The 19,974-nt window shown below is 30.8% G+C and overlaps 1 protein-coding gene and 1 non-coding gene across 2 annotated transcripts; one reads left to right on the top strand and one right to left on the bottom strand.

Annotated features, from left to right (window-relative positions):
• The first annotated feature begins 61 nt into the window (after nt 1–61).
• LOC114417603 lies at nt 62–258 on the top strand. The gene has a single exon (XR_003667862.1). It is a non-coding gene; the product is annotated as a U2 spliceosomal RNA (small nuclear RNA).
• A 12,047-nt stretch (nt 259–12,305) lies between these two features.
• On the bottom strand, nt 12,306–19,442 carry LOC114416612 (flavonoid 3'-monooxygenase-like). The gene is made up of 3 exons (XM_028381544.1): nt 18,914–19,442; nt 14,347–14,796; nt 12,306–13,181 (listed from the first exon to the last, which is right to left on the bottom strand). The coding sequence occupies exons 1-3, from the start codon at nt 19,355–19,357 to the stop codon at nt 12,534–12,536; spliced, it is 1,542 nt and encodes a 513-aa protein (XP_028237345.1). The 5' UTR covers nt 19,358–19,442; the 3' UTR covers nt 12,306–12,533.
• Between the last annotated feature and the right edge of the window lie 532 nt (nt 19,443–19,974).

Here is a 19,974-nt window from a genome sequence, read left to right as displayed (position 1 = left end):
GTTGAGATAACTATCACCTGAAGTTGTCTTATAAAAAACACATCTGAATACTTTTATAATCATACCTTTCTCGGCCTTTTGGCTAAGATCAAGTGTAGTATCTGTTCTTATCAGTTTAATATCTGATATGTGGGTCATTGGCCCACATGATATTAAATTTATTTTTTGAAGGGTGGGGCCTGACATAGTAGCTTGCTACTGGGGGTTCTTAAGCGTAGCCTGTGTCTTGCACTACTGCATGGGCCTGGCGCACCCTACGATTCAGTGTATATTTATGTGTGATAATGTCATGGGTTTTTATTGTTCTTGTTGTTTCCTCTTTAGGAACTTACATGTAAACGGTAAGGTCATCATGGATGTAGAAAGTTATCACTGTAAATCTTACAATTTTAAATGGACTCTTTTGTCTATCTACTAAAATTAATATGTTAAGGCAAGAAATGGTACTTCAACACATCTTAAAGTTTTGAAGAGTCTCCGGGCAATGGGGTACGAAATTTTTTATCATAGCTTTGTTTAGAAAAAAAGAGATTTAATAATTAATAGCTAAAGAAATCCAAAAGTTTTTCTTTTATTTTTATTCTGTTCCTATTCAATTCTAATTCTGTCATTTTTTTCACTGTCTCTCGTACTTCTGTGTCTTCTCACATGTTTCTTCAGTTTACTTGATTATTATTTTACTTTGATACATTAGCCAATAATTTTAATAAATTATTTTATGAGTAAATAAAAAGTTTTATTCTTAAATTTGCTTGAGCCCTCTCAAGTCCTTGAGCCGCCCCGGTTCATGTTGTCAGAAAAAAATTAATTGTTACAAAATTTATTATCTAAATTTGCATGTACAATAAATATACATTAGAAATTTTAGTGTTATATTTAGTGAAATTAATTATTTTATAACATAATTGATGTATTAGTTCAGTTGGTTAGAGCATTATGTTAATAATGTGAAAGTCAAAAGCTCAATTCTTGCTTGGATCATTAATTTTAAATTAATTTGTAAAATATATTTTTGAAAAAAAAATTATAAAAAAACGAATCACTTACGCCTGATCATACAAATGAAAGAGGTTCACATATATTAGAGGAGTCCAGGGTGAAAACGTGGCAAAGAAACAAGTAATAAAAAACTATGAACCAAAATAGACATACAAATGAAAGAGGTTCACATATATTAGAGGAGTCCAGGGTGAAAACGTGGCGAAGAGGAAAAGGGACGTTGTTATTGAACTTTTTTAAAAAAAAAAAAACAAGTAATAAAAAACTATGAACCAAAATAGAGTAATTTTATAACTATTTATATGTCATGGGTTGGCTTTACCACATAAGATAACAAGAAATGTAACCTTGAATAGAGTTTTGTGTTCACTTAACAAGAGGCATCCATCTTGTTGTTTTCGTCTTGCTTTTTTACATTGGTTGTAAAACATCAAATTTGCTAAAAGATCCTTAAACTTTAATTGAAAAATAAACTTGACTATTTAATGTAACAAAGTAAGCCACGTGACAATATTGGTGAATCGCACAATAGAGTTGGGGTCTCCATGGAGGACAAGACAGAGAACGAATGTCGTGTGATATGTGGAACAAGGCAACGACAACAACATACATGAATCTCACAATAGAGTCGGGGTCGCCGAGTTGTGATGTAATCCATGGCATGGACATGGTGGCCGATCGAAAAAGAAAAAAGAAATGCATGTATATGTGTGAAAATGAGAGTTTTTTTATCCAAATAATAAAAAAAATTAATTATTTACCCAAAAAATCATTTACATGACTGATACGTACACTTTTTTCCTTAGTTAAGAAACACCGATTTCTTAATTACATTTTTTTATACATTTAGAAATTGGTTTCCTTGGAACCGATTTCAAAATGTTCATTTTTTTTTTCAAAACCAAGTTAAGAAATCGGTTCCTTGGAAAACGACTTCTTAATTGCTTTTTTTTTTTGTTTTGTTTTAAAATTGTTTGTATTTTTATTTTTTTTTTGTTATTAATTGTCTATATTTGTGTTCTGTTTAAATTGAAAACAATATTATTTTTCATATGTTGTTAATTCTTAATTTCTTATGCATATTTTATGTTTTATCATTTTTTAAGAGTTGAAATCCTTTGTATTTTTATTTTATTTGATTATTATAATACATAATTAAACAACAACTTAATTGAAATTAAAAAAAAAATATTTAACTGACAAGTTGACTTGAACTAAAATATTTAAATTACAAAATAGATATGAAATTACAAACAATAGAACAAAATATTTAAATTTGAAACAATACAACAAAAATTTTAAAATACAAACAATATGGCATAAACTTAATGTTGTTGGCCTGAGCCTACACAATGGGGGGAATGCGACACATGGAACATCATTTTGGTTTACCTGATTCTTGGATATCCATTTCGGTGTGTATACGAGAGGAGACATGACAACCTTTAGAATTTCTTTTCATTTTTGGGTTGGGGCAAATTCTTGGCTTGTGACATGGTGACCAACATGCTTCATTGCACAATTTCCCAAGTAATCATTTGTACATGTTATAGATACTTTCCAGCGTATACGCAAGATGTATGTAGTTCCTATACTCATGGTGAGCATGCTTATAAACAACAACATGAGAACAAAACATGTGCATTTTTTGAAATTTGTCACAATCACACTACCTTTCATCTAGCTTGACCATGAAATTTCTCACTAGTTGAATCTCTCTCTCCAGTTAATTGTCTCCTAGACTAAGAATTGTATGTCGCATTAATCGAACTCAAGAACAATGTGAGAGTTTGCCTTTTTCTGTATGTCTTTCATAGCCTTGTTTAATACTTTTGTATAAACTTCACCAAATGTAATCACTGTTGCGACTTCTCTCCCCCTTTGGTTGAACAATGCATTACACCTAGTATAGGTTGATTTTACCAACACACATTGCCAGATTTTGTGTTTTCTTGAGTACCAAATTAATTAACTCAGTGTCCCCATCGCCAGCCACCATCCCATGCGAGAGTCCACTTTTCTTGTGGAATCTTCCTAAGCTAATTAATTGTTAGTTCAGCTTGGCCTTAAAACACACATGACAAATATTTTTATTATAAAACAAACACCCAGTGATACAACAATGAACAACACACATGACAACTACAAATCATTAAATAATACAATTACAATCAAATAATTTGGGGAGGGGGTCTTCAAAACTTGATTCAAGGTTCATTGTATCATCGAGGTATTCACCCAAACCCTCCAAATTCAAAGAACTTGCAGAAACTGGTGGTGGTTGTGCATATGTTTATGTGGGTGTGTCTACGGTGATAACATAAAACTCAAGGCATGTGAAGTTGAAGAGTTTCCCAAATATAGAAAACATAGTAATTATTTCCTCATCATCTTGCAGCATACATGCCCTGTACTGAAAATAATCACCAACAAATGATACGGGACATAAAAAATGTATATGCATGACCACTTTACCATTTAGTAGACTAATCTTGTTTCCAATAGCTTGTTTTGAGGCATCAAGTGATATTTTGTTGTCAAGTTGAACGATCTTTGATGAACTGCTTACAAATGTTGAACCATGTTTAGTTATTGTAATGGTGTCATTGTAATATATAATCACAATGACTGATAATGAAGTCATGGTTTAGGTTTAGGTTTAGGGTAGTAGTAAGGTTTCAGATTGAGGTGATGTATCAGACTCTATAACACCCCAATGTTACTAAAGTTATTACTTCATTTTAGTTCCAATTAAACTCTTAATTAATTTAATTAATAAATTTTGAGTTAATTTTTTTTACGTCACAGTGATTTAATGGCAACGTAAAAATATAGATAACTGAACATGCATAAAACTATTTTACATATCATACATCTATATCCTAAGAGTACTAGGCAACATGACATCTACCTCATGCCTTTCTCCTTCTCTCTCTTTATATGTGTGTGTGTGTGTGTGTGTGTGAGCGCGTGCCAGGAAGTAAAAAGTGTAACACCCTATTTTTCATAAAATAAATTAAAAAGGATTTTTATTTCAAAATAAATAGAGTTTTAGAAAAATGATGAGATTTTTATGATTAAATAAATAAGGAAAAATAATTTTATCAATTAAAATTATGGTTTTAAGGAAAATAAAAAAGATATTTTTTTATTCATTTGATAGGAAATAAAATAGAGTTCTTATTTATAAAATAATAAACATAAAAAAATAGAGAAAATAATAGAATGAGAGTACCCAGTAAAACGACAATCCCGGGTTTACATTAAATAAACATATTAAGTCAGTTTTTACATTAATGATACATCTCTAAACTCTATCTTCCTCTCAAATCCATTTTCCCTCCTCCCTCTCTCAAAACTCTCTATTTTTCTCGCATACATCCAAACATATCCCAGTAAAACGACAATCCCGGGTTCAAAACACCAGGTTCAGAACTCATTTTCGAACATACCCACCAATGGGATTTGTGAAATACTGTTTGTGGTGAGGGGAATGTACCTCGCACGTAACTCTTTGTTTTTTCCCATACGCTTAAACCTATCCCAGTAAAACTATGATCCCGGACTCGTTAACCATTGGTTCATCGTGAAATTTGAACACCAGATTAGGAATTCATTTTCACACATCTCCACCGTTGGGATTTGTAAAATAATATATGTGGATGGAGAAATGCTAATCACATGCAAACAGAGCAATGAAGACTTTAATCCCTTCTCCTTCTCTAACGCTAGGAAACCCTTGGAGAGCAACCAAAGGAAAAGCTTGGAAAATATTAGGAAATAGCTAGAGATGTCATTATCACTGTCAAACTACACATGTGAGCCCGCTTAGAGGTAAAGGATGAGTTTATCGCAATTGAAGTTAGAATGAGCATGTGTAGGGATCCTTAGGGCATCAAATTGAGGTTTATTTTGGGATGTTTATTATATTGTAATTCTTCATGTATGATTATAATTGCGAGATTGTTATATTGGGATCATGAAATTGTGATTGAAATTGTGTGTAAGTGATAAATTGAATATGTGATGAATTGTGAGATAACATGTGGTTTTGAGATCATAACATTGTTATTGAGATTGAGTATAAGTGCAAAGTTGAACATGTGTTAATTTGTGAGATACACGTAAACATGTGATGGTAGATTGTGAAATTATGAGATGTTAAATTGTGGACATAAGATATGGTTGTGAATAAGTGTGTGGTTAATACTTGTGTTGTGAGTTGTGAGTATTGAATTATAGAATAACTCGACTGGTATTTACCTTAAGAAAAGTGTTTATGCGCGAGGTGTTAAAATGAAAGTGTAGGGTTCCAAGTTAAGAACTTGAGGTGTTAAATTGTAGTGCAATGCACGAGGTGTTAAAGAAAAATTGTAGGGTTCCAAGTTAGGAACCTGAGGTGTTAAAGTATAGCGCAATATGTTAAACATATTTGAAAATAAGTGTGAGGTCATGGGTATTGTATAATTCATGAGTAGTGTCTGCATACAAAAGTTGTTTTAGGGGTTGGACCTGAATTAGGAAGGTGAAGCCCTAACGGATTTTTTGGAGTCTAGGCCTTGGGGGTAAATACACTCGGTCTGAGTGCTTCTTTAAGTCTATATTAATCCCATATGCTTGGAGCATTCTCTCAAAACAAAGTGACTCTGACTGGTCACCTTATGATTTTACTTAGTAGAATGACCTGACATACCCATTGTGTGTTGTGTCTTGTTATGTACTCCTAAGCGTCATGTTGTTGTTTTTCACTGAATTATTTATTATAAAATTGGTGAGTGCTATTACGTCTTGAATCGAGTGTGTGATTCATGTGTATTGTGATTGGTGATTGAAAAATGACTTTTAAATGATAAAGTGGTGAAGTGATGTGGATTGCATTAAGTTGAGTTATGTGATAAATATTTTTATAATGTATTTTGCCTATGTATTTGTTTGTCCGTATTTTAGTCAGGAATGCGATAACTCACTCCGTATGTGTTGCTTGTGTTTGGATCTTATGATGATCTCGAACTTTGTGTTCGTGGGAGCAGATGGTTAGGTGGATAACTATGGAGAACCTCATGCTAGAGGACACTGGAACACAATGTTATGATAGGATGTAACATTGGGAGATGGGTTTCTGTATTATTTATATAATATTTTGAACATTTTACCTTATTTTGTTTTGCTACTTAACTTGAATTCTTTTGTAAACTTGAACAACCTTGTTTTGAGCTAAAAATGTTTTTGATAATTTTTATTTGGTAAAGGTGAAGTGAATGTGAACTTTTTATCCACGTGAATTTGTTTAAGCGATCTAAAAAAATTGATTTAATAAAATTCTAGATTTTTATATCTTTTTGTTGATTATATGTATGTCAGGGTAGAAAGTGTCACAAAAAGTATCTCAAAAAGTAAGTAGAGTGTGTTTAATACAATCATCAGTGTACCCTCTAGCATATATAATACAACAAAAGGGGAAGGGAATATAAAGACTTACTCCCTAACACTGACTTACTAACAAAAAAAGTACATAGAGTCATTGCCCACTAAGGGCAACGAGGACAAACAGATGGCCCTGCATTGCCAACAGGACCACCAAAACCGCCACGTCCATAACCAAAGCCATGACCATGTTCGCGTTCACGGAACAAACCCCTATAATCACGAGCATCACTAATCCTACGAGGAATCACAAAGGAGTTATGTCCAAGAGTACACATAATCTCCTCAAAAGTCATAGTAATATCAAGGGGATGGGTCATCACAATGGTACCATCGGGAACATAACATATCAAAAGTAACACGTCATAACAAAAAGATGGCACATCAAGAAGCAACATCCATCCTTGCTCAGATAGGTATAGCAAATAAATTCGTCCCGCCAATAAAAGCCAATAGGTATTAAAATTCTAAACCTGTCTCTTTTATACCCATACATGTACTCGCCCTGCCTTTTGCAAAGATGGGATAGGAAGGGCTAAACCTGTCCCCAACCTATCCCCCCGTTGCCATCCCTATGCTTAGGGCCCTAGATGGTAAGGCATAGCTCTACAAAGAAAATGTCACAAGGTCTAGTTCCTTCCATCTACTCCATGAACGTCGGAATCATCACAATCACACACACAGACAAATAATGCAAGGATAAGCTAACCAAACAGATAAAGCATATATATATATATATATGAAAATCCATGCATTATATGAACTTAATGAACTCTCATATTAAAGAAATAAGAAAACATATTTTTACAAGTCAAACAACAAATACAAGCTTAGTTTGACAATTCAATAATTATTTAACAACTTCCAATTTTTCCCTTCCACAATGACTTAAATCATTATTGTATATGGTGGTTAAATATTTTAACTCTTGCTCTCTCACAGGGACTTATAAATTATTACATTTTTTCATTATAGTTTTTTATAAGGACATAAAACAGAGGTTACCCTCTCACAGGATCAATAGGAAATATAGTATAGTTTCATCCAAAGAACGACATGTCCTCTCACAGGACAAGGTCCTCTCAATAGGACTCTATGGATGTGCCAAATCATTGGTACCTCCATAGAATGACATGTTCTCTCACAGAACAAAGTCCACTCAGCAGGACTCTGCAGAGCATCCAGGAAAATGGTTGTTCAGGAAGGCAACATGTCCTTTTACTAGACAAGGTCTGCTCAAGAGGACTCTACGGAGCATTGACCAAACTTCTGGAGGGTGACATGTCCTTTCACTGGACAAGGTCCTTTTAGAAAGACTCTATGGAAACCCTATGTCCCTTCGATATCTTAAAATCTTAAAGTTTCAATTTTCATGTCTTATTTATAAGATAATCACATCATTACTTACTCATCAAATTCATAACCCACCAACAACAACATAACTTTCATACAATTTACACAATTATTAAGTCAATGACCTATTTTTTTCACAAGGACTTATATTTATGTTAAGTTTATTATGATATCTATTATATTCAACAAGAACACATTTCAATTTACTCACATACATATATAAATCAACTTTGGAAATCATTTACATCAAAATAGTATAGAACTATGCAAATTCATTTTAAAATTTACTTTGCAGTAGCAGCTAAAAGATATTAACATTTTATACCTCAAATAATTTTTGTTTAGCTCATGCTATATATCTTGATGGAAATATAATTAAGCCTATTTTCATAATAGAAAATTTTACTTATCAAGCAAAAATATACAAAAATTATAAAAATCAAAGAAGTCAAATTGCTTCACAGTATTGACAAACAAAACAACCAATAAGATTAGAGTATAAATCTAATTCTTCAAAATATTTATGCAACTAATTTTATATCACAGTAAAGATAAATGAGTCTAGGTTTTAAATTCTTTGGAATCACTAAAAAAAATAAGATAGACTATTTATAACAATTTTTCTTTTATAAACCTTTTGAGAAGTTGACACAAGCTAAAATCAGTGCACATCAAGCATCTTATAAAAATTATATACATTTGAAAACTTAATGAAAATGAGCATATTTTATATTTAAAGAAAGCTTAGGATGTTTAGCTTTTAAATATAATCAAACTCGTTCCAATCCTTGTTAAGTCTGGTTGCGTCCAAGTCATATTGGATTGTACCAAACAATTAAATCCCTAAGGTTTTGATGTTAACAAAGTATAAACTTCATGTATTAACCCTTCATACTTAAGCTACAGGTTCAACTATCTCTATGAGATACAAGCATAAAAGCATGAACATAAAGGTTGTGGACCATACTGCCTTAGCATCCAATCCTAAGAAGACAAGTGCTTTAGCACTTGGCTTACAGTACAAAGGAAATGGAACAGTTACTCGATCCTCAAGTACTGAAAATAATCATCAAAAGGTAACGTCCATAGGTTCAATAAGCAACCCGTGCCATAGCGCACAAAAGGGAAGATTTAAATTGTCTTGTCTTGACATTCTTAATTCCTTTTGACTTGTATTGTTAACATTTCTTTCAATTTGTACACTGAAAGTCAACTCTGAGTACTAGGCGACACTGGCAGATTGTACTTCTTTGAAGATATGCTGCAAAAAAGTGTTTGTTGTCCCCAACTCTCTCTGCATAATAATGACCTCATGTCAAGTGGCAAAGCTATTAGACAATGGCCAATTGGGATCTCTCAACAGATTTAAACTCTGAAGTCTATATAAAGCTTGAAGATGTTTGTATTAAGAAGTTGAATCACAAGACAATAATATGATACAAAACGAACAAAGTGATGTAACGGTGTTGGTCTTACTGGACGAAAGAAACTTGAGCGAATTGAGTGAATCTTAGTTGTACTAACTTAGCAAGTTTCATTGTATTCAAGATAATTGTGTAAATCAAGCAACATAACTCAGTCAACATTGTTTTAGCAACATAACCAACTTGCACAGGGTACAACTCACTCATTTCTCAATGTTTTAACATGAATCTTAAGTCCTTTCAAAAAGGCTTTGAGTCAACTTTTTTCAATGAAACAAAAATCAACACAAAAAGATAACTATGCATATTTCTTTAACACATGTTCAGTACGAAAATGCTCAAGCAGCATCAGTAGTTATCAACAACCTTTTGTATCAACTCAAAACTCACAACTTTTCACCAAAACTCTAAGGAAATGTGACATGCAGGACCAAGCATAAGAAGGAAAATCAAATCTGAATTTATGGCTTCATGTACTTATGTACTTGCAAAGTCATCATTGTCAATTTTAGTGGTAAAATAAGTTTGCAGATAAATTCTAGTTTGGACCCAAAATGAACTACCGACAGGAAATAAAATTCTATTTTTTTCAAAATAATAATGACACATATATTTTCTCTTACATTGCTAAAAATAATAGTTTATGTACTGGAAGATAATACACAGATACTATTTGGAATTATTTGTCAAGATTATTGAAATACATGAATTTTATGAAATAAAAAACTTCATAAAATTTCCAATATTTACTAAGGGTCATGAAATGAGTGCGAGACTATTTTAAAAATATCTCTAGGTGTTAAATGGTCTCTAATAACATCTTCTAGGTCCTTTGACTGTCTATCAATTATCTCATTGTATTTCTTTACTTTGTCGGTGATCTTCATATTATATTTCTGTAAATTTTCTTTACAAAAGTTCACATAGAAGCAAGTATATATATATATATATATAAATTCATGGGGAAATTTAAGTTTAATTTCTCTTTTTAAATTATTCAAACTTATTCACTGATTAATAAACAAGTCTTACTGACTACCTCAGTGCAAGTTATATTTATAATATTTAATGACTTGTCACATCCACTTTCAATAGAATGGTCAAGATCTCACCCACAAAATGAACTGCTCAGATAACACCGATTGAAGCAACACATGATGAACGATCAAGATCCCACCAAAAAAATCAACAGCCTAGATAACACCGACTGGAGCAACGCACATTAAATAACCAAGATCCCACGGGAAAAAAAATCAACAACATAGATAACACCGATTGGAGCAACACATGTTGAACGACCAAAATACCACCGACAAAATCAACAACCAAGATCGCACCGAATAAATTGTCTTATTGTTAAAATTTTCTATAAATACAATGAATGTATTACCATCATAAACACATACAAACTCATTTTCTCTCATTCTCATATATCCCTCTCTAACTTCTTTTTTTTACATTAGTAGCAAAGCCTAAACCATGAAAGCTACAACTGTTCCTTTTTTTTTAAACGACATCTTCATAGATTTGGAGAAGTATGTAATACATTTTGTACTTTTCAATGTTAATTATGTTATGATTTACAAATATTCATGTTGTTATTATTTCGATTTCTGCAAATAACAAATAATGTAATTCAGTCATATGCTCAAGTTATGCCTTCTTCCAGATCCCAAAATTGAATCTTTGTTGGTTCAAAATGGGTTTTCAGATGTTGCAAAGTTGTGTATTGCAATGGTGGCATGATTCCATTATATGAAGGGATAGTGTTTGAATGCCCTAGTGATCTTATAGTCATCCAATAAGTGGGGACATGTCGCTTGATGCCTTAAGGAAAACAATTTTTGACGCCAACGGAAGTTGTAGAATTTTACTTGATATTTTTACCGTTAACCAATTTACGCAAATGATGGTTGTTGAATACGATTGCAAGAAGCTCAAACGCAACGATGATGTGAGAAAAATGTTTTTCATCTATTTGGAATTTAGTACCAAAGGTTTGATTGAGTTTAATGTAACTTTTGGACATTCTCCAAATAAAATCTTTGCTCTACTGCACAAACCAAGAAAACCAAGAATTGCTTATAAGATCTTTGCTCTGATGCATAATGAATTTGTGTAGTCATTGTGCAAACTAATTGTTCTAACTTTTGTCTGTACTTTAATTATGTTAGTCCTTGAATTATTTATCTAAGTTTCATTTATTTTTTTGTCTTTTTCAATCTAGATAAACTTGATTTCATTTATTTTTTCTTCTTTTCTTTAGGTACGTTTACTCTCAAATTATGTCACATATTCTAAATATTTCATTTAAGGATTATTTTTTTAAAAAAAATACTATTTGATAAAAATGGATTAAAAGTGTTTTCCTTAAAATAAATTAATTTAAAATGAATCTTTGTTGCATGATGTGTGGAATTGACAACATGATAGAAAGATTTAAAAAAAATTAATATAAAATTAACAACAACATATGCAATTTAAAATTATATTGTTATATAAAAATTTATATATATATATATATATATATATATTAATAAAAAAACAAATTTAAAATAGTTAAAATAATATTTTCTAAAATGTTTTTAAAAAAACTCAGTTAAGAAAAATAATAATTTCTTAACTGAGTTTACAAAAAAAAACACGTTTAGAAATCGATTCCTGAAGCTTCTAAACGTAAAAAAAAAATGTGGTTAAGAAATCAATTGGGGAATTGATTTCTTAACTACCAAAATGAAAAGAAAAAAAAAAGTAGAAGGTGAGAAAGGGAACCAATTTCTCACCTTGAATAGTATTTTGTATTATCCATGTAAATAATTTTTGGATATATTATTTGGGTAAATAATTAATTTTTTTGTATTATTTGGGCAAAAAAACTCTGAAAATGGAAGATGAGAGAGATGATTTTTTTATTTTAAAACTAAATTATACTAAATTACAATATTGTTCCTAAAAAAGTTAACTAAAATAAAAAGTGATGGTTATTTTCTCCTAAATATTTTTTTTTGGGGGGGGGGGTGTAATAAAAGAATGTATGTAAGAAAAAGTGTATTAGCAAAATTAATATATTTCGAGCATTTCTCAAAAAGAAATTTCATGCTAAACTAATCATTGAACATATAGCATATATTCAATTATTCATATACATATACAAGTAAATTTTAAAGGCACTACCAAAAACATATGAAATGACACCTTTTCATGTTTTTGGATCTTCACACACTAACATACTATATCACCATGTATGTTTTTATTGTTACTAGGATCCTTGTTAACCAAAAGAAAAGACAACAATTATAAGGAAGAAAAACTCCAAAATGTAGAACTTAAAAATTAGGAAGACATTGAGTACACATGTGGTGCGAGCCTGGGCCTAGGGTGCACTGAAAGAGGCACGGCCCGTTGTAGGGTTAGCCCATACGCTTCATCCATGTTCAACTTTTCTGGGTTCATGCAATCTTCTAGTTCCCAATCAAATGAATGGGCCAAGGTTGCAGTAAGAAGTTGAACCATTTGAAGCCCAAGACTAAGTCCAGCACAAATTCTTCGTCCAGCACCAAAAGGTATCACCTCAAAGTCATTGCCCCTAACATCAACATCGGCCTTCTCACCACCTAGAAGAAACCTTTCAGGCCTAAACTCCAATGGGTCATTCCACTCTTTTGGGTCTCGGGCTATGGCCCAAATGTTCACCAAGAGTGTAGCACCCTTGGGGATGTGGTAGCCAAATATCTCACAACTCTCGGCAGCAGCACGTGGCACAGAAAGAGGGGTTGATGGGTGGAGTCTGAAGGTTTCCTTGATAACAGCTTGTAAGTATGGGAGGTGGGCCAAGTCCTCTTCTTTGACACTCCTATCTCGACCCACAACGGTGTCCAACTCTTGTTGGAGTTTGGCCAAAATTTGTGGGTTTTTTATTAGTTCCGCAATGGCCCATTCTGTGGTGCTTGATGATGTGTCAGTTCCTGCCGTAAACATATTCTACAAAATGAACAAAGTCAATAGTTAGTGATTTATACTTTTGTACTTGAGAAATGGTGTACACTATTGCAAGGTGTGATACTAGACCTTTTAGCAAGTAGATTCTAAGGTGAGATGTTGTAGTTGGATAAGAATTGGAAAATTGGAAAGTCAAATGTGTCCCTCCAAAAGTATAGATTAAAGTAAGATATTAAGTTGAAATTGTAGACAAACAAATATTAGGTTGAAATTTTACTACCAAGTATAATTTAAAATGAAGCCTTACAATTTGGTAGAGTTTTTCATTTTTTTTAAGATTGAAATGTCCGATGGGTTTCTCTAATAGAGAATTGCAGTTGCACCTTACAAGTAGGCTTTAAGCTGAAGTGTCACGGACTTGTTAGGTAAGGATTTCTAATAATGGGAAAAAAAAAGTCCAATGTGGCTTAACTTTTAGAATAGACTAATGGATTGCTTAGAAAATTTTAAAACAATAATTGCGCTTAACTTTTGGTTTCTAGTCGGTGATGATGCATGATCTTTAGTACCAAAAGAATTATTTTCAAATGAGCAATGAAATACTAATTTTAAAAGATTTTGTATTAAAGTAAGTTGATGGTTTTTTTCATCCATAGTTACAAATTATGAAATATTTCTAAACTCATTAAATTAGAGATTAATTTTATTTAAAATGTGTGAGTGCTGTTCATCCAAAAAAAATTTATATACGATAAAAATTAAACACAAATTTTTTTATTAAATAAATCATTCTTATTCATATAAATATAATAATATCTTATATTATTACATCAACTCTTTAGATTAAAATAAATGAAGGATATAATAATTTTAAAAGATTTTATATTAAAGTAAGTCAATGGTTAACTCATCTTATCCAGTTCACTTTAATAAGTTATTGTAAAATAATCTTAATTTAATGATATGGTTTATCTAACTTTGTTGCTTAATAACTTAAGCTCTGTGCAGTTACGTTATAAGTTATTTGATATGAATTTTTTTTTTAGAAAGAAGAATGTCTATATAAAACCAAGAAGAGAAACGAATTTTTCTTTTTTCTTTTTTGCTATTCCTATTCCTAATGTCGTTCTACCAAAAATGATTATTACCAAAGATTTTAAAGAGTTGGCAATCCTACTATAAACGAGTTATGGAAGAGTATAGGTACCAGAAGTAGTGCTTTAATCTCGGTATCAGTGAGATGGTTTCCATGATCATCCCTCACATCTTTAAGTGACAATAAGATACTCAAGAAATTCTTATGATTCTCATTCTTGGAAGAACTGTTATTGTGCTCCTCAATAATGCTGGTTAAAAATGCATCAAATTTTTTGTGTAATTTTTTCATCTTAGCTTGCACCCCTTGAAGGTCTAGCCACTCCAAGGAAGGAATAAAGTCACCAATGTTGAAAACTCCAGCCAACACCATCACCTCCATCACCATAGCCTTAAACTCATCAGCCCTAGGATCACACCCTCCATTGCCATCGTTAAACACTCTTCGTCCAATCATTGCCCTCGCTAATGCGTTGGTGGTGCATACATTCAATAATTGTCCCAAATTCACTGCTTTTGTGTCTGAACTTGCCAAGTTGCATGTCAATCTAGCTACCTCTTCCTGCAAGTGGAGTTGAGTTAGGTAGAATTAATTAATTAATGACATTAAATTTGAGAAAGAAATGAATACGTGGCACTTCTTTAAAAAGGTAACGTAATGCTGCCATTGCCACTACTTACAAGATGCAGCTTTTACGCGGTCCTATTTTTTGCTGTCGGCAGAGCTAGCTAGATGCATTTTAAGAGGATAAAACAAAGTTGTACTATATGAACACCTAGGTCTTTCCATATTTGCATTACGTAATAATTATGACTTCCATTATATCCTTTTAAAAATAAAATTGTGAAGCCGCTTAAAATTCAATTGCATTCACTTAACTTTTTTATACAGTTTATATACTTGGTTAACAAACTAGGCACGTACAAAAATCAAGTGATTACTTTTGTAATTATACTTTTATTTCTTATTAAATAATTAAGTAACAATTAATTAATTATACCAATTATAAGAATCTTTTCTAAAACTGCTTCAAGTATCCATAATATTTTTTTTTGAAAAAGGTACAATTAAAGTGACATCCATTTTGAGTTATGTGTAGTTTTGAAGACAAAAATAAAGTATTTTTCTTTAGAAGGCAAAAAAAAGTTATATATGTATTCGTCATCACTCATCATTGATGTGATAGTGAAGGAATAGAGAAATAGAAATGAAATGAAATAAAAGAAAAATAAATTTATAAATGAAATTATTGTTAAAAAAATTCTTTAATCTGTCCGATGATTCATAGACAAATAAAAATATATTAAAAAAAACGGGGGACGTTATACTTGTACGTAAGTATATAAGTGAGAACGTCAGATGGGGCCGAAAATCGTTTGGGACAAGCAAAAATGGACAAATCAATGTCATCCTACAGCAAAAAATTAAATGATAAATCGATATTCAGAATTGAGAAATAAATTGTAGCTGTACGTGTCTGGCTCATATAAGAACGTCAGGTAATGCTGAAAAATGGATAAGAAAACATCTCTCGTCGGTGAGAAATTAGGTCAGATAATAAGGGGGTGTTTGGTTTGACTGTTTTTTGTTTTGATTTTTACTGAAAACAAAAAATGGTGATGAAAATGTGTTTGGTTAGATTTTTGAAAACATTTTCAGTAAAAATGAAAACAGGAAACAACTAGAAAATGAAAACAATAAAATATCGTTTTTAGTGTTTTCAGTTGAAAACAGGAACCTCATTTTGGAGGTAAAATGAAAATGCGATGACAAAGATTGTAATTTTAAAGCAAATCTAAAAATAAAAAAAGACATGAAACTCAATATATCATAAATTTTCAGTGTTTTTATTTCCTGAAAACAGATAACAAGAAGTCAAACCAAACATATTTTCAGAATTCTAATATTTTGAAAATGAAAATAATTTTTAAAAAATAAAAATAAAAAATGAAAACAGAAGATGAAAATTTAACCAAACACACCCTATTTCTTCCTTATGATAAGTCATGTGTATCTTGGCCGAAAAACACGAAAGGTTTATAACTGATTTACTATTTTAACCTAGGAAAAAAAAAGACTATTTATGCTTTCATGATCAAAGAACAAGACTTACTTTTTTATTATTCAATCAAGACTTACCATTATATCATATTAATTTGACCTAAAAAGAGTTAGTAATATATTATGAATATATGTAATGACTTTTAACATTTTTTACCAAGTCATATAAAACGGTTTATAAATATATTTTTAAGAAATTAATACATTAAAGATAACAATCATCACAAGGAACAAGCATGCATTCACTTCTTAAAAAATTGTTTTTTATTTCTGTTTTAGAAATATCCTGTTAATTTGATCGATCGGGGGCGAAGTAACCGACTTGAAGATTTTCTCTCTTATTTGGTGCATGAGGAATTTTGCTATCCCACGAAACTCACCGTAGTCTGAATAAACATTAACAGGGCAACTCGAAAAAAAAATGGGACCTAAAATAAAAAATTAAGAGAATTTATTTATTTTAAAAAGTGATACGTGAGGTCTTTTAGTTAAGATATATGACTTTTTTATTTTAAAAAACTAATAACAAATATTGATAAATTTAAAATTTAAGCTTTAATTATTTTATTCTATAACTAAACCTAAACATCATGAGCCGGGATGAAACTCGTGAGTGGATCCTATATCCTGATGAACTAAATTTTTTAGTTTGTAAGTTTTTTTTTTAATTTTTAGTTTTTCTTCTTCTTTTTTCGTTCCTTCTTCTTATTTCTCTTTAAATAAAATATTGAATAGCGTGTCCTTGACCCGAAGTACTCGTCCTCTTTTCTAGCCCCAGTTTAAAACATTTTTAATAGACTATTAGGAAAAGATATTTTTTTTAAATGTTAAACAAAACATACTAAGCGAGACAATTTTTTTTCGACATATACTAATGAAAAGCTTAACATCAAGAGGCAATTAAAGAATTTTCTAGTTTAACAATTCTTAAAATCCTTTGAATTAAATTGTCTTTAAATCCAGGCACCACGCGTTTCAAATGTGGCGTTGAACAAGAATTAAGTAAATAGCTTTTATGATGAGTAAAACAAAACGAATTTTACAGAAATACTGTCAAAAAAGTTTATACAAACAAATATCATGAATAGTTGAATGTACAAATAGAAAAGTAAAATAACGTACAGATATGTGTCAGAAAAAATATCAGTAATATAAAAATACGTAGTTTTTTTCATTAATTTATTAATATATATGGTTAAATTACTCATTTATCCCTGTTGTTTACATTTTACTCCGTGTTGTTTATATTTTAATTTTTTTTAGTCTCGATAATTTAAAAATGATATTTTTAGTCTCTATAATTTATATTTTAATTATTTTTAAATTTTTACTAAAAAAATATAAAAACAATTAGCTAGATTATAAATTATTAATTATTTTTTTATAAATTATTTTACGATAAATTAGTTACGAATTATTTATTAATATTTTGTAATTAATTATAATTGATAATTAAAATATAAAGTAAAAAGACTAAAAAAATAAGATTATTTTCAAACTATAATAACTAAAAGAGAATTAAAATACAAATAATAAACATTAAAAAAATCACTTTTAAAACTATAAAAACTAAAAAAAATTAAAATATAAATTATAAAGACTAAAAAACCACTTGACTAATTTAATATATATATATATATATATATATATATATATATATATATAACCTAATATATACACTATTTACTCTACATTTATATGAAACTTTATATTATCTGTTTGATAAATAATTTTTTAATAACTTTTATTATTTTTTAAAATATAACTTGAAATAACATTTTTTTATAATGTTAGATTCTAATTTATAGTTTTTTATATTTTATTATCCTTAAAATATTTATAAAATTTTCTGATTACTTATAAATAAAATCATAATTTTATTCTCTTTCTGTCATTTTATATTTTTTTATTATTTTAACGGTTAATTTTATTATTATAAAAACAATTAATTTTATAAAATATTTATAATTTAATAAACTACATTTTGAATTTTCAACTCATTTTAGCAAGCATAACTTTAATATAATATTGCAAATGCAAATTCATTAATATCTGTATATAATAGTTTAATATAATTTTATCTAGAATCATTTGTGTTAACCCAGAGTTACTAAGGACAAAAAGGTAGATACAAGACACTCAGGGTATGTTTGGAAACCCGTTCAAATCTCGTTGAACAGAAAAATCATGCTTTCCAATGCAAAAATTCAAAAGCTATCTGAGTGTTATAACTTTTGTTTGAATGCCAGTTATATCCAAACAGACACTCGGACAATCAATCCAATGACATAAAAGGAAAACCGCAAGGAATCTATACAAAATATGGCAGTATTTCACACAAAGTAACCGATGTGGGGAGGAAAAGACAAGAAAAAACTGTATATGTAATTTTTTTTTATCAACAACAGGATTGAATCCATGACGTTTCTTTTCTTAATCGTTTCACCCGCTTTATATCTCTTGAACTATACATGTAATAAGTTATAGTATTATATTTCAAGAAAGATAGGGTAAAATGGAATATGTTAAGTAGGTGCACGTATTATATACCAATATTCACGTATCATTATCTATGCATAGGATATTCAGTGGACATATATAGGAAAAATGAATTCACCTGACGCAAGTGTCTAAATTCATTCATGGCCTTGCCGGAGAAGAGGTGAACGGAGGTGAGTTTCCGGAGCAATCGCCAGCGTGGGCCGTAGGGGGCAAACACCAGATCTTGGTAGTTATAAGCTATATATTTCGCGCCGGCGTTCGGTGGCCGGCTGCTGAAATTAGAGTCATGAATCTTCAAGAACTGTTCCGCCACCGAGGCCGACGCGGCAACCACGACATCGACGAAGCCGAGGCGGAGGTGCATCAACGGGCCGTGGATGCGGGCCAACGCCGCGAGGGAGTGGTGCGGCACCGGGCCCATGTGTGGCAGGTTGCCCACTATGGGCCATGGTTTAGGGCCCGGTGGGAGGGGGAGGGATGGGCGTGTTATGAACTTTATTATACGATATATGAGGATTGCTGCTGCGATTGTAGCCAAGGCAACAATCAATGGAGACATGGTTGATTTTGTGCTATGGTTTCAGACTAGGTTTTGAGATGATGTAGTTATGTGTAGTATCTTTAGTTGATATGTTGTTCATAAAGCTCAACCTTGGCGCTATATATAGAAATCTTTTCGCTGACCGTCTTTAAAATTATTAATTTTCCAACAAATTGAACGGTTGACACAGTCATTTTTATATTTATTAAAAAATCTAGACTAGTAGGATTTGGAGGCTTCCACCGATATGTCGTATATGTGGCTAATCTCGTTGGCGATTACGTGAGGAGCTTACTATACCAAACGATTTATAAGTTTTAATGAGTCTTAAATAAATGAGCCTTTGAAATACAATTCACTTAAACTTATATGTTAAAAAATTGTAAAAATAGGAAAAGATAGCAGGTTCAAATTTCTTGCAAATAAAAATTAATAATACTAATAATTAACATTTCTTCATAATAATACTAAAATGTAGTATTTTTTTAACTAAGAATATTTTTAATTGAAAGTTTCTTCTTCAAACTCAATAGATTGTTATCGTGATATAAGGTCTCATTATATTTAATTTATATGAATTATAATAATTTATTTAGTAGAAAAATTTGTATTGCTCCTTTGAGTCAGTGGTAGTC

This window comes from Glycine soja, chromosome 6 (assembly GCF_004193775.1).
Source record: "Glycine soja cultivar W05 chromosome 6, ASM419377v2, whole genome shotgun sequence".
Lineage (NCBI taxonomy): Eukaryota > Viridiplantae > Streptophyta > Magnoliopsida > Fabales > Fabaceae > Glycine > Glycine soja.
This window is presented reverse-complemented; position numbering and strand designations above follow the sequence as displayed.